This window comes from Rattus rattus, chromosome 17 (genome assembly GCF_011064425.1).
Source record: "Rattus rattus isolate New Zealand chromosome 17, Rrattus_CSIRO_v1, whole genome shotgun sequence".
NCBI classification, from domain to species: Eukaryota; Metazoa; Chordata; class Mammalia; order Rodentia; family Muridae; genus Rattus; species Rattus rattus.
In genome coordinates, this window is record NC_046170.1 from 38,961,413 (window position 1) to 38,983,127 (window position 21,715).

The window sequence follows — 21,715 nt, forward strand, 5'->3', positions numbered from 1 at the left end:
ACCAGCTCAGCTCACAGCATCTTAGCATTGCCCCTCTACCAGTGTTCTTTGGCGCCTTGCCCAGCTTGGTTTTGACACTCAGTGAGGCCACTCTTCCCTGTGTCTCCAACCTCCTCTAGCTTCCTGTCAAAGCCACCGATATAAATGAATATCTCTATCAATGTTAGTGTGATTGATTGTTGATAAGATCCATATGATAACTGAGACTATCAATGTGATTGATAGTCGCAAGCCCTTGGAAACCCAGCAGGGCAGATGTGAAATCCCATCTCTTCAGGTCCACAATGTGATGTGAGTTCTGATGGGCCAGGAGGCCTTACCAGGTCAGCCCTGCCTTCCACATTTTCCACACAAATAGCCACACCTTGTACATTCAATTTCTTTGCTATAAAAAAAAATGAATGAAAATGTTCTGTTCGAGGTGATTATTACCTCCAGTGTGGGAGTATCCCTCTGTCAGGGCAGAAGTCTGCCATGTAAAATCACGTTAACTCATGATCCCAGGAACCTATACTGCATGCCTCTAGAACCAGGTCCAGGCAAATGTGGGGCCAGTGACTAGGACAACTTACTACTTCCCAGCACTTCTTGGAGCGAGCTTCTGGGAGTATTTGTGTGAACCTGGCCTTGAGAGAGAGAGAGAGAGAGAGAGAGAGAGAGAGAGAGAGATGAATGAATGAATGAATGTGTGTGTGAATGTGTGTGTATGTGTGAGTGTGTATGTGTGTGTGAATGTGTGTGTGTGTGTGTGAATGTGTGTGTGTGAATGTGTATGTATGTGTGAATGTATGTGTGAGTGTGTGTGTGTGTGTATGTGTTTGTGTGTGATGTGTGTGTATGTGTGTGTGAGTGTGTGTGTGTGTGTGTGTGTGTGTGTGTGTGTGTGTGTGTGTGTGTGTGTGTGTGTGTGTGTGTGTGTGTGTGTGTGTGTGTGTGTTTTGGGATCCATGTAGCCCATCTGGCCTTAAATTTGCTATGTATCAAGGATGACCTTGAACTTCTGATCCTACTGTTTCCACTTCCTGAGTGCTGGGATCACAGGTGTGCCCTCCACACCTGGTTTTGTTCCGTATGAAACCAGCCCCACCCAACTACCCAGGGACCCTGTTCATCTAAGGGAGGTGCATTTGGGGTCTCATGAACTAGGGATCCTGCCCCCATGTGTAAATCTGTTCTCTTGCATGCAGATGTTGACAGCAGGCTTGTCTGTAACAGACAAAAACTAAAAACTCCACATGCCTGTCAGCAGTTAACACACAGACACCACATGGTATATCCATATAATGGCGTATGATTCTGCCATCAAGAAGGACAAAGTGCTGGGATAGGCTCCAACATGGATGAGCCTCATGAGCCTCAGAAACACAACATTAAGCAAAATAAGACCCAAAAAAGGTCACATAATGGCTGGAAAAATGGTTCAGCAGTTAAGAGCGCTGGCTACTCTTGCAGAGGACTTAAGTTCCCAGCACCAACATGGCAACTCCCACCCTCTGTAACTCCAGTTCGGGGGATCTAACGCCCTCTTCTGGCCTGCACAGATACTGCATGCATTTGGTGCACAGGCATACATGAAAAGTTAAAAAAGAAAACCCATGCACATAAAATAATTTTTAAGATTGTATACTGCATATTTAATTTATATGAGATGTCGAGAATGGATCATAACGATCAAAAGTAGGCTGGCAATTGCCCAGGGCCAGCGGTGGGTACTAGAGAGTTAGTGTAAGGTCTCTTCTTGGGGACAATGGAGGTGCTCTTGAATCAGAGTGTGGCGCTGGTTACATGACTGTAGATTTACTAGAAAATCAATTTATTGTAAAAATCAGTGATGGCTGAGAGAAAAGGGACCGGTACAGAATTGGGGGGAAAAAAACTACCTTTAATTCCTGTGTAACTTTTGAATCTAACATTTCCTTTCTGGGTATTATAGCCCTTGCAATTATTATAAAGAAAATTAGACGCAGAGGAAGGTATTATCTTAATGTTCATTACCTGGGGAGATAATTGCCACTTGGGTTTATATTCCCTTCTGATCTTTCTCCAGCCACGTATACATTTTAAAATTAGGATCATGCTACGTTTTCAGTTCTGCGTATCATCAGCTGGGTAAAAAGCTTACACATTTCCCTGGGTAATGGATATGGGGTGGAGGGAGGCCTGGTGTTTGGGGAGTGAGAAACATCCTGTTTGGCTGAAATTATGAATTTTTAAAAAATGGCATTTTTTTGGTTTTTGCTTTTTTTTTTTTTTTTTTAAAGAACCAGTGCTATATCTCAGTAGTGACCCATTTACCTAGAACAAGGAAGCCTTTGTTCCAAGGGTTCCAATGGTTCCATCCCCATTACCAAGGAGAAAAAGACAGATTTGCTGGACATGGTGATGCCCTCTTATAATCCCAGCTCCTGGCAGATAGGGGCAGCAGGATCTAGGGTCCAAGCTAGGCTTGGCTATACAGTGAGTTCAAAACCAATTTGCACTAAGGGAGACCTTCTCAAAAAGGAGGGGGAAGAAGGAGAGGGATGGAGGGGAGAAGAGGAGGAGGAGGGGCAAGGGAAACCATGCCTGCTTCTCACTACCTCAAGCTTCTCTCCTCCCTGCTGAAGGTAAGGCCTCTTTCATAGGGATTAGTTTCCCCAAATCATGGTTCGGGGATTTTTGTTTGATTTCATACCTGAAATCGGATCCTGTAAAAATCATGTAACAAGCAGTCTGACACAGAAAGTAAAGGATAACTCAGTGTATAGTGGTACAAGCCCATTGTCCCACTGAAACAAGATCTGGTTTCCATGTCACTGGGCTTCCTAAGCAAATACTGGCCCTGTGCACAACTCATGTCCTGCTGCTACTTCTAGGGAACATGTATACAGCTTGAGAGTCATCCACAGTTGCTAAGCAACTCCATCCGATGGACAGGAATAGTAAAGGTGTCAGCTCATGACTCATGAGAATCACTAGGCCTGGCCCTGGCACCAGTCCCCACATTGCATGCTGTCCAGCCATGGGGAAAACACTGTCACGGTCTGTGTCCCTAACATGTGGTCAGTTCACTTCAACAGTGGGAACGGGAAACTAAAAACCCCAACTATGTCTAGAATGACTTAGCTAAATGCCATGATTGTTGGGGAGTAGGGGGGATTGGAGGCTGGAGAGGAAGTAGCCCAACAGTTAGGAGTGTGTGCTGCTCTTGAAAAGAACCAGAGTTCAATTCCCAGCACCAGTATCAGGTCACTCACAAACCACCCATAACTCTAGCTTCAGGGGATCCTATGCCCTCTTCTGGCCTCTGTGGGTATTACCTTAACATATGCATATACTCACATACACACACACACATATACACAAGTATAAGTAAAATAAATAATAATGAGATGGTTTGCTCGAGGGGCTCGAAATATCCAGGGTCATAAAGGCAGAAAATGGGGTGGGGCTACCAGGATCTGAAAGGGGTCTGGTAGGCCAACTGTTCAATTGTTGATACAGGTTCAGTGCAGAAAAGGAAAGAAGTCTAAATGACAAAGGGGTCAATTTTAATCAAATTTAAATGGACAGGACAAAAGCTTATCATGAGAAGACACTGTGTACAGATGAGACCTAAACTCAGCAGGTCTTTGGGAGCCCATGCTGGCCTCTCTGCTCGGCACCTACAGCCACTACAGAGCCCTTCGTGTGTCTACTGTGCTCAGTGTTGAAAGCAGCCATGTGCCTCTGGAATGAGGGTCAGTCACTTTCACTGGGTCCCCTACCACCAAATTAGGAACCAGAATGGCTCATACCTCAAAGGTCCTTCCAGTTTCTGACTCAATCAATCCAGAAGCCCCTACGCCCAGTCAAGCCCCACCCCACATTCAGGACTGGGATTTTGTTTTCAAACCTTTCCTGAGAACATAACCATTGGCTTCCTCCATGAGAGCTGCACTAGTCTGCGTCAATCACAGTCTATCCTGCATGGTCAGCTCCTTTCCGGTTTAGGATTCTTGGCTCACTGCTGGTCTGCTGTATATGTATTCTGGGAGGGTGGCTCAAACTGAGGCTTTTCCTGTCGAAATGGAAAGTCCATGAAGGAGAGACACTGTCCTAACCAAGCTGAGTTCTTGGGCTTGTCACAGAGCGTCCCCCGGGTGCTGGAGGCTGCTGGTGAGAAAGAAAATGGCAGTGTCTACACTTCTGGTTTGTACTGGAGCCAAACAGGCTTGGGCAGACGTGGTACTTGACTATCTCTGAACTCTAGCTGTAACTTCTCTCCATCCCAGACATACAAACTAAGGAAGCGGGTGGCTCAACGGGTGACAGGTTGCTTTTGCCATGCAAGCCTGACCACCTGAGTTCAGTGCCCAGAAACCACAGCAGAGAGAGAGAGTCAACTCTTAGAAGTTGTCCTTTGACCTCCACATGTGTGTCATAGCACAAGTGCAGGTACACACACACCCCACATACCACAACACACACACACCACATACTACACCACACACACATATACCACATACCACACCATACACACACCACCCCCACATACACATACACCACACACATATATCTATATACATATACACACCACATACCACACCATACCATCATACCACCATACCACCATATCCCAACACACACACACCATATCCCACACCATCACACACTACCCCCACATACACATACCACATATATACGCACACATGCCACACACATGCACACACACCACATACCACACCCCCTCACACACATACATATACCACATTACCACACCACACACACATGCACACACACCACATACCACACCCCCTCACACATATACATATACCACATTACCACACCACACACATATATGCACACATACCACATACCACACACCACACACATATAAACATACAGCATACACACATCATACACACACATACATACACACATACATGCATACATACATACATGCACACATACACGCACATACATGCATACATACACATACATACACACATACATGCATACACACATGCACACCACACCCACACAGTAATAAATAAAATACAATACATTTAAAATAACATTCACCAGGAAGGCAGGCTCAAACTTGTAGTGAGGATTTTGGCTCACCCAGCATTTTCTTCCTGCCCAAAGAAACAAGTTCTTTCTACTGACTGAGAAAAAGAAGTCACCAGCTGGCTGGGCTATACACGTGGAAAATGGAAGACAGTCCTGTAATTAAGTTCATGAGAGGCCGGTTCTTCTGGCCATATCTCAAACACCCACAATGTCTTCTCATCCATTCTGCCCAAATGACTTTACCTCATAATATATTCAGAGTGGGAGGGAAAAAATGTGTAATGGATTCTTCTGAGATATTCAATTAGTTCAATAAAAAGAGGGAAATAATTTTTCAACAAAGAAGTTTAGCCAAATGGTGAAGCTGACAGTGAAGAACTGGCTGAGAAGTAATTCTGCCTTTCTTCGGAGTTGTTGTTCTGACAAAAGTTGGTGATGCGCCCCTCTCCCCACCCCTGTGAGGAAGAGCCCGTCCTGGTGATTGATCGATCACATTCCTATTCTGTGTGTGTTTGTTTGAATGTTCCTTCTGCATCTGTCCTTGGGTGCTGACTTCCCAGCAGGCCAGGGAAGGCTCTCTCTACTTCCACTGCTCAGAACTCACTCTTCCTCTCCCTTCAAGCCGATTGCTTCCCCATTAATGGAAAACAAAACAGGACAAAGCAAGACATGTTGGGAACTTCTCCTTGAGCAACCCCATAGCTTCTCCTTATGATAGATACAGGATTTCGTTTTGATTTTTTTTCTTATGGATGAGGACAGCTGACAAAAGACTCACCCTGTGGCCCAGGCCAGCCTCAGACTCACCAGGGTGCAGGCTAGGCTAGACACGAGCTGTGGTCACCCGAGAGGAGGGCACCCAATTGACAGAGTGCTGCCGTCAGACTGGCCCACGTGGAGCCTGTGGTGCGTTGCTCTTTACGGCTTGATGATTGAAAGGGAAGAGCCCCGCCCATTGTGGGTGGGGCCATCTTGGGTTCTATAAGAGAGCAGGCTGAGCAAGCCAGTAAGCAGCATCCCTCCATGGCCTCTGCATCAGCTCCTGCCTCCAGGATCCAGCCCTGACTTCCCTCAGTGACGGACTAGAACAGTTTAGATAAGATAATCCTTTCCTCCCCACGTTCATTTTGATCATGGTGTTTTACCACAGCAAAAGAACCCTAACTGAGACGTCATGATCCTCCTGCCTCAGCCTCCCAGATCATTCTCTTAGCTTGCGGTTCAGCTCCCCGTGTTCTCTCCAAAGCTACCATCTGTCTTTAAGCTTGGGGAGTCTTACAGACAGCCTCTAGCATTCTGATTTCCCGGAAAGGTTTCTAACTCAGCTCCACCATTTCTCCTGAGCTCTAGACTTCAGTACGGTGTACCGAGTCTGAGGGGTCATTAGCACAAGCATAGCTGGACTGGTGGTCCCTCGGCAGCCTTTGCTGTTCCTCTGATGGCCTCGCCTGAGCCCCTCGTCACCAAGACAAGGCATTTTCCCTGTGCAAATACCCATATTGTGTCCCTCTTGATCCACTGTGGAGACTCTCCTATATATACAGCTGGATGGTTTCTAGAAATGAGTCAGATCAGGTTGTTCCACAACCCACTTCTTTTTTTTTTTTTTTTTTCTTTTTTTTTTTTTTTGCGCTGGGGACCGAACCCAGGGCCTTTTGCTTGTTAGGCAAGCGCTCTACCCCTGAGCTAAATCCCCAACCCTACAACCCACTTCTTTAAAAAGCATTTATCTTTACGTAGTACATGGTTGGTTTGCCTGTATATAATCTCTTTCCATCATGTGCATGCAGTGCGCAAGGTGGCCAGAAGAGGGCGACGGATCCCTTGGAAATGCAGTTATTGAGTTGCGAGTTACCATGTGGGTGCTGGGAATAGAACCTGGCTCTTTTGAAAGAGCAGCTAGGGCTTTTAACCACTAAGCCATTTCTCCAGCCCCACAACTCCCTTTCAGAACCTCTGGCGGTGGCCAGGGGAGATGGCTAAGAGGTTAAAGGCACTTGCTGCCAAGTCTGATGACCTGAGTTCGATGCCTGGGACCCACAAGGTGGAAGGGGAGAAATGACTCCCCCAAGATGTCCTCTGAATTGCACAAGTACACACCTGTGTGCAAACACGCACACACACACACAGAGCATAATAAAATAAATGACTGTAAACATTTGCGTCAAGCCACCACCGTTTGGAGACCATCGATAAAGTACTGTGATTTGAGAGGAACATACGTCGGACCCCCATGGGGATAGGCGAAATGCACACACAATTTTCAGCCTACGAATTGACGCTAACTTTTCTAAGTGACCATTGGGAACTGAGTTTGGTGGCATTTGTCTATAATCCCAGTTAGTCGGAAAGGGAAGGCAGGAAGATTGTCACTTGGAGGCCAGACTGACCTACAGAGTAAGGCACCATCTCCAAAACCCAGTGGGCTTGGGGGGATATGACCTGGCTGTAAAGCACTTTCCTTGGGGCTGGAGAGATGGCTCGGTGGTTAAGAGCACTGACTGCTCTTCCAGAGGTCCTGAGTTCAATTCCCAGCACCCACATGGTGGCTCACAACCATCTGTAATGGGACCTGATGCCCTCTTCTGGTGTGTCTGAAGACAGTGACAGTGTATTCACATACATGGAATAAATAAATAAATCTTTAAAAATAAATAAATAAAAGCACTTTCCTTGGGCGTGTGGCTTGTCACACATGCCTGTGATTCCAGCACCCAGGAAGCTGAGGCAGGAGGATCACAGGTTTGAAAACAGAACAGACTAAAGTATCATCTTTTTTTGCTGACAGTCCAGTTGAAACAGTTACTAAATAATGAATTTAACATACGCCGGGTACGGATCACAGAAAGTGACCTGGTGGACCAACGTCACGCTACAGCAGTGGCTCACGAGTGCCTCCTTCCCCCACAGGCAACCCTCCTGCGACTGGCACCGGGACTCTGCTGATCACCCTGGAGGACGTTAACGACAACGCTCCTGTCATTTACCCAACGGTGGCTGAGGTCTGCGACGACGCCAGAAACCTCAGCGTGGTCATCCTGGGGGCTTCAGACAAGGACCTTCACCCCAACACAGACCCCTTCAAGTTCGAGATTCATAAACAGACCGTCCCTGATAAAGTCTGGAAGATCTCCAAAATCAACAGTAAGTCAGCGGCCGCAAATGGCCACCCTTGGTTCATTCGGTTTGAACTTCTGTTCTCTTTCCTCAAAGATCTTTCTCCCATAGGTTCCCACAGGGGATTTCAGGTGTGTGTGTGTGTGTGTGTGTGTGTGTGTGTGTGTGTGTGTGTGTGTGTGTGTGTGTTTGTGTGTGTGTATGACTGTGTATCTATGTGTCTGTGTGTATATGCATATGTACATATTAGTGTGTATTGTGTATGACTGTGTGTGTCTCTGTATCTATGTATTTGTGTGTATATGTGTATGACTCTGTGTGTGTATGACTGTGCCTCTATATATGTATGAGTCTGTGTGTGTATATATTAGTGTGTGTATATATGCATGTGTACATATTAGCATGTATATGTGTATGACTGTGTGTCTCTATATCTATGTATTTGTGTGTGTATATGTGTATCACTGTGTGTGTATGTATGAGTCTTTGAGTGTGTATCTATTAGTGTGTGTATGACTGTGTGTGTGAATGTGAATATATTACTATGTATGTATAACTGTGTGTGTCTGTGTGTGGGTGCAAGCATGGCTGTTCTGCCTTCTGTTTTTCTTTTCTTCATCTTGGGCAGCATTCTAGTGACTCCTGTGTTCCCAGAATTCCCTGGACCATTTGATGTTCCTTGTGTTTCTACCAGAGTGCCCAGTTAGAAGCTGGTTCCTTGTCCTTCCTCTTCCCTTTTTGCTTCAATTAAACAATACAAGAATAGACAGACAGACTTGATAGATGATAGGTAGATAGATAGATAGATAGATAGATAGATAGATACTTACATACATAGATAACTAGATAGATACATAGATAACTAGATAGATACATAGATAACTAGATAGAGATAGAAAGATAGGAAGAAAAGAAAGAAAGGAAGAAAGAAAGAAAGATAGGAAGAAAAGGAAGAAAGAAAGAAAGAAAGAAAGAAAGAAAGAAAGAAAGAAAGAAAGATGGATGGACAGATGGATGGATGAACACAGGACCGGAGACATGGCTCAGTAACTAAGAGCACTTCCTGCTTTTACACAGGACCTGAGTTCAGCTCCCAGCAACCATTGAGGTATTTCATAGCTACCTATAACTCCAAGTCAAGAGATCTGATTCCCTCTCTGGCCTCTGAGAGCACCTGAAAGCACACACACACACACACACACACACACGCACACACACAAATTAAAAAAAATCTTGAGAGAGATTGAAAAAATGCCCTTGCCATGTAGCCCAGGTTAGCCTTGAGCTTTTGAGACTATTCCGCTTCAGCTTCTCGGGGTGTGAAGACTAGAAGCATGTGTCACAACTGTCGATTCCCAGACATTCTTTCTTGGGAACTGACGTGCTGAGCAGAGGCCACAAGCAGAGCCTCAGCCGTGGCAAGTGGGGCTTCCTGCTTCTCAAGCCTCTCCCGGCTCCACTGTCTCTGATGGGGGCTCCGCTCCCTCTGACTCTCGGCAGCACTTTGTGAGGAGGTCTCTGGCCCGCCTCCTTCCATCAGAGAGTCTGCAGTTCATAGCCCACCCTCCCCCACACTACAGAATCCTCCTACTTGACCCAGCCCTGCTGGTGGCCCTGGTCTTCATCCTTGGCTTTGATACTGTTGCCATGGGCTCCTCGCTCAAGATGGCTGTCACAAGCAACCTCTCTCCCCATGCCTTTCCACACGGGTAGAATTGAAAGCCTGACCCACCATTGTCCACCAGCCTTCCTAATTATGAAGCATTTTTGATTCCTGGTATCCCACCCACTTCCTCCCCAGTGTGAACTGAGTTTGCCTTGCCTTCAGTGATGAACCTCTGCTCTCAATGCCAGAGTTCACCTTTTGCACCAGTGACGGAATGGGGCAGTGGTGGGTGAGACTGTAATATTGTACAGGAGCACAGAAATTTCTATTTACGAAAATCTAGTGTCTGTTGTTACAGCACCGGGCGTGTCTTACTTGATGTTCAGAGGTTTCATTCTGACACACCTATAACTAAACGTTATTTGCCCACAGTGGCTTCTGTGCACACCAAGGCCCCAGAACCTCACTCTGCCTCTGGCAGAGGGCTTCTCTCTCACAAGGGCTTCCTGTCTTACAGACACCCACGCCCTCGTGAGCCTTCTTCAGAATCTGAACAAGGCGAACTACAACCTGCCCATCATGGTGACGGATTCAGGGAAGCCACCCATGACGAACATCACGGACCTCAGGGTGCAGGTGTGCTCTTGCAAGAACTCCAAAGTGGACTGCAATGCGGCGGGGACCTTGCACCTCAGCCTCAGCTTGCTGCTGCTCTTCTCTCTCCTCAGCTTATTGTCAGGTAAGTCGGCTTGGCTCCAGCATGCTTGCGTGCGCATGCGCATCACCCACGAGCCTCACCGCACAGCGCCTGGCGCTCCCATAAGTCTTCCCAAGGAAGTCTGTCTCCCTCATCTTTAGCTGGTGTCCGTGTGGTTAGAACTCTTACACGTAAAACTGTTCCAGCCAATGTTTAAAGGCATCTGGGTGGTCTCCTGCCAACCGACGGTGATGTTGAAAAAGGCTCTGCTATTTTGTAAACCGGGCGACAAGCAAAACCTCCTATTGATGCTACTCGCTTGGAACTAAATGCACCAAAATTGGCCAACTGGTCTTCTACAAGCACAAGCAACTCCCGTCCTGCTTTGGATGCCAAATGTCCTGCGCAGGCTCATGTGTCTGAGCACTTGGTCCCCATTTGTCACTACTGTTTGAGGAAGTGGGACCTATCTGAAAGAAATGGGTCGTTGGGAGGGGGGCTGAGCTTGGGGGTTATACACTGTCTCTGCTCCCAGCAAGAGCTCCCTGCTTCCTGGTTGACCCCCTTGTAACAGTGCCTCAGTGATGCTGCTGCAGGCTGAGCCCTGGGTCATGCCTTCCCTGGTAGTCGACATCCCCTGAACTGTGAGTCCCTCCCTCCCTGAGTTGTTTCTAGGAGGTATTTTGGTCCCAGTGAGGAGAAAGGCAACTCACACAAAACACTTCTAAAAGTTTCCGGCAGACAGAGATGAAAGTTGGGCTACAGGAAAATATGTTTTGCCTAAGCATGACGGTGCTTAATCCTTTGCTTGACCCAAACCCACGGGAATAAGGGCCCTGAATGTGAGGTGTGGAGGGAGAGGACCAGGAATGAGGAATAGAGGGGATAACGCTGGGACCAGGAGATTGCCTGTGCCATGCAAGTTTATTAACTACAGTATCTTATGTGCTATGTGCAAGGCCCCCGGAGATCTAAACCAGATAATGCTGGCAAAGAAAACACAAGAAACATCAGACTCAGCCCTTAGGACTGATAACCATAGCCCTTCAGATGACCATAGCCCTTCAGATGACCATAGCCCTTCAGATGACCATAACTCTTCAGATAACCATAGCCCTTCAGATAACCATAGCCTTTCAGATAACCACAGTCCTTCAGATAACCATAGTCCTTCAGATAACCATAGCCTTTCAGATAACCACAGTCCTTCAGATAACCATAGTCCTTCAGATGACCATAGCCCTTCAGATAACCATAACTCTTCAGATAACCATAGACCTTCAGATAACCATAACTCTTCAGATGACCACAGCCCTTCAGAAAAGAAAACCAAGTTCCCAAGAACAGAAACTTAACTTCTGAGGCCCCAGCCCCAGCCCCAGCCCCAGCCCCAGCCCCAGCCCCAGGTAGATCCTTACCAAGTCTGCCCCTGAGCAAGGACAGAAAGTTGGTGTTCCCTTTGTTCTTTTATCAAGGGTTCTGAGAAAGCCTTGGGCCAGTCTGTCTCCCAGTACTCAGTAGATTTAATGTTGGTATCTAGCCTTTAATCCCAGCACTCAGAAGGCAGGGGCAGGTGGATCATATAAATTCAAGACCAGCATAGTCTACATAGTAAGTTCCAGGCCAGCCAAGGTCACACAGTGAGACTCTGCTTCTAAAAAATAACAAGGAAGGGAGAAAATAGTATTTATACCTCATGCTTCCCTTTAATAACTATGAAATAGTTATTACCTGTATAACTCTGATACAATTACACATCACTTTGAGCAAGATTTACCAGGCCGATGTCTTAGTTGGAGTTTTATTTATTACTGTGAGGAGATACCATGACCAAAGCAACTCTTCGACAGGAAAATATCTAACTGGGGCTGGCTTACAGTTTCAGAGGTTCAGGCCATTATCGTCATGGCAGGAAACGCAGCGGCTTGCAGGCTGACCTGGTGCTGGAGAAGGAACCGAGAGTTCTACATCTTGATCTGCAGCCAGTAGGAGACTGTGTGCTACACTACATCTAGCTTAAACACACAGACCTCAAAACCTGCCCCCACCGGAGCACACTTCCTTCAAGGCCACGCCTACTCCAACAAGGCCACACATCCTAATAGTGCCACTCCCTATGGGCCATGAGTCTACGGGGTCCATCCTATTCAAACCACCACAGCCGAGTGACATGAGTCAGAGGATGAAGGGTACTGCCAGACTCTTCATATGGGGGATGTTGGTCCGGTTCACATTGGCTTCTGCCACCCACAAGGCTCTGGAGCCCTGGCGTTTAAATTTTGAGAAATTATCGGTGTGCTCACGGAATGAAAATTTGATAGAGGGAACACAGTGAGGGTACATCCTGGCGGCAGGGTGGGCGGGTCCATAGGAGTCAGACATTTTGACATCCGACATTTGAAGTGTATGAAGCTCTGTGGGAGACCAGAGTTCTGTGGGTAGAGCTCGGGAGAGAGATCCTGATGGTGTGTCACTTGTCCCAGAGACAAGTCATCCCTTCTCCCACCCACCACTGGTGACTATGCCACCACCACCCACAACCCTCAAGGCTCCTTCCAATTCCTCCAGCTCCATTCCTGCCCCTCATCCTCAGCTTGGTCCTTTCGTCTTCGCTTGTGGCCGTGATGAACTTGCTGTCTTCCTGACTCCAAGCCTCTGTGAGGATTTGATGGCGAGATGGATGCTCTCCTAAATCGTCTCTGTCAATCAACACATAAAGGGCTGAGGGCGGTCCTGAGACGGAGGTGGAGAAGTTAGAAAAGACTAAGAATTCATCCAGCTTTGTATGAGCAGGGACACCAGAGAGCAAGGACGGAGGGGAGCAGGTCAGCTACTATGGATGTATAGTAACGCACTTGCTTGTCCCTTGCTTTGCTGACGGTCTTAGCCCTGATTCTGGGGATCTGGACAATCTCCTTCATGAGCAGACACCCCCAGTGCCTGTGTACAGGTGCCTGATTTGCTGATGGCTACCATTAGCCTGCAGGTCACCCTTGTGTAGTATCAGCTGCAGAGATGGGCGTGGATCTCACACCAACTGCACGCCTGATGTCAAGGAATCTATTTAATACGTCTCTACCCATACATACCCTGACCTACATACCCTGACCCTACTTCATTTGAAAGCCCAATGCTGGTGGTGTGGCTCGGAAATCCACTTACATCCAAAGCTCGCAGAGTGGCAGATAGTGAACACACGGTTCGAATGGAGTGGACTGTCTCATCACAGAGGCTCCTGGGCTTCCTGACAGCCCTCGTTCCATCCACACTGTGGTCACGCGCTGTCTCCCCGGGTTGACTCTTCAGTAAGAAGTGGGAGGAGGAAAGTGAGTTTCAGGATACGTGTGTGAAGGTTTTTGGGCTGATGGTGCTGTGAGAGTTCAAGTCCATGCGGGTGCGTAGTAAACCACAACACAACCCTGAGGAAGGTTTTTATGACAACGACCTTCCTGGGAGGTACTTGAGACATTTCCAGGATTAAACCAGGGATAAAACAGGAATCTCAGTTAAACATCCAAAGAACAGAAGCCAGATAACAAGAGTTCAAGACACTATATTTGGCAAGACATAGGGAGAGTGGCTTTTCCCAAAAGCACAGATATTAGATTCTCAGTCCCGAGACTTGAAAGGTTTGAGGGAAGGGCAAGTAAGCCTATGGTAGGAGCTGTTTTATTTGTGTCTTATGGTTCCTCTGGTAAAGGCACTTGTCACCAAGCCTGATTAGATGAGTTGATTCCTCAAGACCCACATAGTGGAAGGAGAGAATCAAGTCCAACAAGCTGACCTCTAACGTCCACATATGCATGTGTGTACACACACACACACAGACATACACACATGTATACATGCAGGTACACATGCAGATACACACATGCACACATACATGAACACACACACACGAACACATATATACATACACATACACGCAGGTACACATAGACACACACACATGAATGCACACATGCACACACAATTACACTAAAATCAAATATTTTTCTTAAAAAAAAAAAACAATTTCTTTTTTAGAAAGTTTAAAGATGAGCCAAAGACAGTCTTTTTTTTTTTTTTTTTTTTTTTATTTAATGGTGGTATTCCCACTTTCTAACATCTGGTTTAAGTGAATGCTGGCGGCTGTATCCAGCTGCCAGCCACACTGTAGCAGAGGACGCTCTCCTTACTCTTGATCCCTCCCTTGAGTCCAGGGCTCACCCAATGACAACTCTGCCTTTCTCTAGAATTCCCTGGAGTGCATTTACACCTCTCCCCCTTCTGTTGTGGGATGTGCCGTGGGCACAGGGAGGACCCTGAATTACGGAGGCCACACAGAAAGGCTGCCCTCTGCTGGCAGGCTTTGCAGAGACACTGTGGTTCTCTAAGGCCACTTGACTTTAGGGACCCGGATAGCTGACCCTCGAGGGATTTCTTTGTCATGCACACGCACACATGCACGCGCACACGGCAGCAAGAGGCTTTGCATAAATTATATAAATTACCCCATGGAATCATCTCTGCAGCCCCGAGAGCTGGGATCATTTACATGATCATCTAAATTGACTTAAAGCAGGGATTCCAGACTGTCATTTAAAAACAAAGGGCTGCAGGCTAATTTAATGAGTTTTATTCAGCCCCCCTTTCTTTTATTATTTTAACCAAGTTGTCCCCTAAGGAACAGCTTAGCTTCTCGTTGTCATGGCGGAGAAGATGCTGCTAGTGGCATCTAGTGGAGAGAGGCCGGGGACAGGGCTAAAGGTCCTCCAGAGCATGAGACGATGGCATCTGCTGCCTGGCCCCAAATGTCACGCGTGAGCACCAAAGACGAGGAACCTGTAGCTGGCCCTCAGCAAGCATGGATATTGGGAGCATGGCAGGAGCTAGAAGGATGAGTGACTTTTGATCATTTGAAAACCTAAAAGGGACAGGGTCTAGAGGGATGGCTTAGCCCACAAGTGTTTGCTGCACAAGCATGAGGATCTGAGTTCAAATCCACCCCCATAAACACTAGTGGTACACGCCTTCATCCTGGTGGTACATGCCTTTATCCCTCGCTGGGGAGCAGGTACAGGAGGGTCTGGGGGAGCTCACTGACCAGTTAATCTAATCGAATCTGTATGACTAGGGTCAGTGAGAGTCCCTAGCTCTTAAAATGAGGTGAAGAGTGATTCAGGATGACACCCAACCTTGCACTTGCATGCACACACACACACATACACACACACACATACACGCACACACATACACACACATGCAAATATATATTCTTGTACACACATACACATATACAAATAGATATACACATATGCGTACACACAAGTGCACAAACGTACACACACTAAAAAGACTACTTACGTACCCAATCTGAGCTGGTCATGGCGGCTCACACCTGTTACCCCAGCCCTTGAAAGGCTGAGGGAACGAAGGCCACCTTGGGCTCCGCCGTAGGTTCCATGCCAGCCTGGGCTATGTGACACGCTGCCTCGAAACTACCACGAGTGTAAAGGACAACTTACTACAGCTCTGCAAGAACAGCTTAATCACCCGGCAGCGGGCCTGCACGCTATAAGGAGGAGGAGTCCTCCTCAGGGTGAAGCGCTGGGCGGATTGTGCTGTCTTTGGTGAGCCCTGGTTGGAGGTGAGCCCAGGGCATCTCTGAAAGAGCTGACCAAACCCAAATGAGTGATGGCCCATGGATGGGTCTGCTTCTCTCCTCTATAACAGAAGCCCAAGAAGGAGAGGGCTTTGGCATTGACCTCTAAGCACGACAGTCTGCTGGGCCTGGTGAGTCCTCCATCTGGGCTGGAGTCAACACAACTCTTGCCAGAGTTGCATGGACACAGGAATGCTTGCAGACAGAGAACTAGCAGAAAGAACTGGATCTGGGCATCCTAGGGACAAAGCTCCTCCCTGTTTACAAAGCTGAGATGAGTAGAGAGCGCCCTCGTGGGTGGCGTGACATAGGAGCATGAACAGGAACTGGGATGCTGGCCTATTAAACACACCATCGGTGGGTACCGCTTTATGGCGTGTCCTCACAGCCCACAGGAGGTCTCATTTCCTTTGGACAATGGGGCAGCACACATGTGGATGGCTGAGTAGGGCATCCAAAGATGTCCTCATCCCGTTCCCCGGAGCTAATGAACAAGCCACCTCACTTGGCAAGGACATCTCACTGACACGATTAGGTCATGCGTCTTGGGTTGGGAAGATGACCCTGCATGAGTAGGAGCAGCCTGACGTAGCTTCACAGTCTTTACAAGGGGGCTGAGAAGCAGCCATAGGAGGATGCTAACAGGGAGGCAGAGGCAGGGAGACAAGACGCCGCATCGCCGGCTTTGAACCTCGAGGAGTCACAGAACACATCTGCCTCTAGACTGTACGCTAGCGAGGAGGTGACTCATTTTCTAGAGCCCTGGGGAGGAGTGCAGGCCTGCCCACACATCGGCATTAAATCCATGAGACTTGTTTCACATTTGTGGCTTCCAGAATTGTGGGGGAATCCATGTGTGTGTGATTCGAGGTTCATGAGACTGTGGTTACTAGTTTTGTCAGCAATGGGAAATTAATCTGGTGTTTCAAGAACTACCAATGAGTCTTTCTCTCTGTGGCAGAATATATATACATATATTATATATACATATATATATAAATATATATGTATTCAGATGGATGATTGGTGGATAAATAATAAGTAGGTAAGCAGACAGTTAAAAGATGGAGAGATTAGATAGATGATTGATTGATAGACTGATAGAAAGAGATGAAAGAGAGAGATGATAGATGATATATAGATTAGATATAGATATAAGGATGTCTGTCTGGTTCCTTGAAGACAGACAGATAATTGATTGAAGATAGATGTTAGGTAGATAGACAGATGTCTGATTGATTGATTGATAATAGATCTGTCTGATTGATGATAGAAAGAGGTCTGATAGATAAATAGATGGATAGATGGTTAATAGGTAGGAAACCTATTAGATGACAGATGATAGACAGATAGATGACATGGATGGATGGATGGATAGATAGACAGATGGACGGACAGACAGACAGACAGGTGGATGGATGGAGAGAGAAAGAGGTGTGTCTACAGGGGATGCTCATTGATTGGGCTCTGGGCTCCATTCAGTGTATTCCTAGCCCAGTACATCTGTGCTAATGATCATCTGGACCTGTGTTGACAGCTGCTGTTGGTCTCAGGGAGGAAGTTTGACGCCTGGAACATCAGCACTTTCAGAGCCAACTTTTGTGTTTATTGAGGGGGGCGCTGGGCTTCAAATGCCAAGGAGTGCTTGGTCTATACTCACAGTCCCGAGTTCAACTTCAGTAGATGTAGCCAGCAAGATAATCCCGTCTTCAAATGCCACGCAAAGAAAGAGATAATGTTCAAAGGAGTGCGGTGCCTGTTGGAGCCTGTCAATCACTGGTCTGGTCTAGTTGAGTGTTTTGAAGTGAGTTGTGATATTCCCGACCTAATTCTGTACCTTCTCCACTCAGGTCTGTGAGAACGACACATCTGAAGCTTGACTCCCCGGTTGCCATAGCAACAGGAAAAAGAAAAAGAAAAAAAAACAGGAAAAAAAAAAAGTCTATCCAAATCCGAAGATTGCCGTTTACAGCTCTCAAACTTCACAACCAGGCCTCAACTGCCCCACGCCCTCCGTTTTCTTTGCAGTTTCGTTTAATCTGTACCTCACCAATTGACAGCATCTTCCTTCCTCCTCTGAGTAACGGAACCCTCTGGATTTGCCCTGAATGTTTAAAGATCATGCGTGTCACTAGACCTTAAGGAGCAAGAACAATGACTATTCTTTCTGATGTGTCGGGTGCGTTGCTAGCCAGTGCTCCGCCCATTGCAGCTGCGCAGTGGGTTCCTACCTGTAGGTGGATGGGTATCGGTCTGTGTGTAGGCCCACTGCAGCTGCGCAGTGGGTTCCTACCTGTACGTGGATGGGTATCAGTCTGTGTATGGGCCCATTGCAGCTGCGCGGTGGGTTCCTACCTGTACATGAATGGGTATCTGTCTGTGTATAGACCCAGTATTTGTGTAGAAGACTGCAGGAAAGAGACAGAGGAGGCGGAGGCTCAGACAGCTCCGCCCTCCGGTCAAGATCAGCCCACTGAGCTGTCACTCACTTGTATAGCAAGGGCCTGCTCAGTCTAAACACTGAATGAATGCTGACCGACCAGCCAGGCAGGTCCAGGGGGTGGGGGTGGGGGAAGGGCAAGGGAAAGAAGTCTTCTCTGCTGGGTAGGACTGCCACCACGCCCCACTACCACCAAATGCCATGGCTTGATGTCCCGACCCCCCAAGTGGGGAGCGAGGCATCTTGCCATCAGAGGCTAAGGGCTGAACTATTCTCCCATGGGCAAGAGTCTGCCACTGTACCACCCCAGACCCACAGTCCTACAGTCCTTGTGGTGACACAGATGGTGGAGACCCTCTCCCTCCTTGGTATATGTACAAGTACAAAAGTCACCATGGCGTACCTATGAAGAGACCAACAGGTACGGTCTTGTATGCACATATATTACCCACACACGCATCACGCATATCCGCACCGTTTGTTTCCTATATACAGGCGTAAAATAGAGTAAGCCCAGGTAGTTTTTAAAGTACCCTTCCGTGTGACTACCGTCGTCGTTCGCAAAGCTGAGAATAAAAAGTTGTTCATTATGTCTGGAAAGGAGTCGAGTTTTGTCCTGTGAGCATGTCAGGCTAAGAAGAACATCAGGGCTCCCACTAAGGTTATCTTCCCGCTGACAAACCGTAAGGGAGCCATCGAAGCTCACAACCAAATTGTTCTCTGTGGAATGAAGCTAGTGCCAGCCTGTGGCTTTCGGGCTCAGCAGGAGCTAGGGTAAGGTAAGTGTCTTGGTACATTTCAATGCTGTTGCTTACTAAAGGTTTTAACCCCGCGCGCACACACACACACACACACACACACACACACACACACACACACACACACACACACACACACACACACGCTTTCCTCTGCAGTCTGGGTTGGCCTTGTGCTTTTGAGTTTGCCTTCTGCCAGCAGTAGGGTCACATGTCGTCTTTGTTGTAGTGAGATTACATGGGTAGAGGCCCGCATACAGCTCCTCGTTTCCATTTCGGACCATACAGAATGCAGAGGGTTTTTGGTTTTGTTTTTTTTTTTTTTTTGGTTTTGTTTTTTTTTTTTTTTTTTTTCATTAAAATAAATGGGTATCGGTGGTTAAAACTGCTGGGCGGTAGCTCTCCTCTGTTTCTGATGTGTCTGATGCCGGAGTCACATTTTCGACCACTCGGGATTCCCCTGTCTGTCTGCTGGGTGGGTGGGTCTAGAAAGCTGGAGTGAGGCAGCTGGAGAGATAGTTCAGTGATTAAGTGAGGAGCATTTGCTCCCAAACATGAGGGCTACAGCTTGGATTCCAGCACCCACCACAAACCAAGAGTCCCCACAAATGCCCCAGCTTTCGGTGGGGGAGGTGGACTGAGGCAGAAGATCGCTAGGGCTTGCTGGGTTCCAGCCTAACCAAGATACAGCCCCATGTTCCATGGAGTGCCCTGCCTCGAGGGACCACAGGGAGAATGACAGAGAATGCTCGATACTCGCTATCCTCCACATGTGGACACACACACACACACACACACACACACACACACACACACACACACAAATTGAAAGCCAAAAGCCTCAGCGCACAAATTGTGTGCGACATGTTTGCCATGCCAGCAAAGAACATGGCTTAATCCTGTCACAGTCAACCATGAAGTGACTGAAGACTTCTAGGCCCAGGCTCCGCCCTCAATTGGACGAACACAGAAAGCAGGTCACCCATCTCTTCACAGTCCCCAGACACGGAGAGCTTCTTTAAGATAAAAGATGCCACAGCGTAAGCTTGACATAATGGTTGTGCACGGGCGCACAGCTGGGAAGAATCTAAGCCCACGCACTCACACCGTACAAGGAGGTTCTCTTCTGAGCCTCCCTGGTGCACCCCGATGCTCTCCTCCTGCAAGGCAGGAAAAGGGAGAATGTTCACCCTTGAACAGACCAAGGAGCATCTCAGGCACCAGGTAAAGGGCAGCCTGAGCCCCAGGCTAAGCAACAGTCAGAAAACTCATCCTTCAGTATGACTTGATGGACCTGCTCAAGGCAACAAGTACAAGACCCCTCCCCCTTTCTCGTCATATACACTATAGCTTCGCTAAGGACACAGAAGGAAAGAGTTCTGTCGTGCTAAGATTAAAAAGGAGCACAACCGGTTCCCATGCATCGCCACTCCATGCTGGGCCCCTGGTACTCTGGGACCTGGGCGGCCGCTCCCTGGCATTAGTTCTAACAGGGTAGGGCCATATAGAACTAACCTTAGTTTATCTCAGTAGCGGCTGGCTTCAGTGTGGCACCAAGCCACGTTAGCCTAGCTATCTTCTATCACCAGCAGTCTCTCTGCTCTGGTGGCTAGTCACCCTGGCCAGCCCTGGCCAGCCGGGAACTCTCTGGTTCCAGCCACTCACCCGGTAAAATCAAGAGCTCGACAAATTGTAACCCAACAATAAGATGGGTTACATGTTAAATACTCAATCCACAATACATCCACAGAATAAACTTACAACTAATCGGTAAGGTTATAAAACGCCCACCTAGATAAGATATAATTTTCCCATCTAGACAACACTAAATCTTGTACACATCCATCCTTTAAGAATAGTCATAACAACCTGTAGTATGTGCAGAGAGGAATCTTAACATCCGCCACCATGTTCTCTCAGCTGCCTCCTCCTCACTCCTCTGCCTCTCCAAAACTTTTCTGCTGCCCATCCTTCCTTCTTGTCCAATGGCAGGCCCCGTTCTATCCTGTACCTGCCCTCACCTGCATAATGACATCAACCTACAGAGGTCAAGCCCAGGGGCCAGTAGAATGGTTCGACTGATAAAGTGCTTCCCTAGAAAGATTGAGGTCTTGAGTTTGGATCCCAGAACCCATATAAAAACCCAAGCACGGTGGTCCACACCTATAATCCCAGCAAAGGTGAGATGCGAAACAGAATCAGGTGGATTCTTGGAAGCAAGCAGGCCAGCTGAGAAAGCCTACTTTGTGAAGCTCCCGGCAGACGAGAGACCCCTGTGTCTCACACAAATGAAGAAGGCACCTGATTTTCATGGTAGATATATTAAGTCCAATAAGATTTTTGACTCTTCTTAGAAAAGTGGGAGAATTCGATGGCTCCAGGAAGACTCTCAAACTATCATTTCAAACAGTCAGATAAT

At 47.5% G+C, this 21,715-nt stretch overlaps 1 protein-coding gene across 1 annotated transcript in view; it reads left to right on the plus strand.

The window, feature by feature from the left end:
* Cdh13 (cadherin 13) overlaps nt 1-19,138 on the plus strand; it is a 1,043,248-nt gene extending 1,024,110 nt beyond the window's left edge. Inside the window, exons 12-14 of the mRNA XM_032888181.1 lie at nt 7,945-8,178; nt 10,275-10,496; nt 17,949-19,138. Of these exons, the coding sequence (XP_032744072.1) occupies nt 7,945-8,178; nt 10,275-10,496; nt 17,949-17,956 (464 nt within the window). The 3' untranslated portion in view covers nt 17,957-19,138. The remainder of the gene's footprint in view (nt 1-7,944; nt 8,179-10,274; nt 10,497-17,948) is intronic.
* The last annotated feature ends 2,577 nt before the right edge of the window (nt 19,139-21,715 follow it).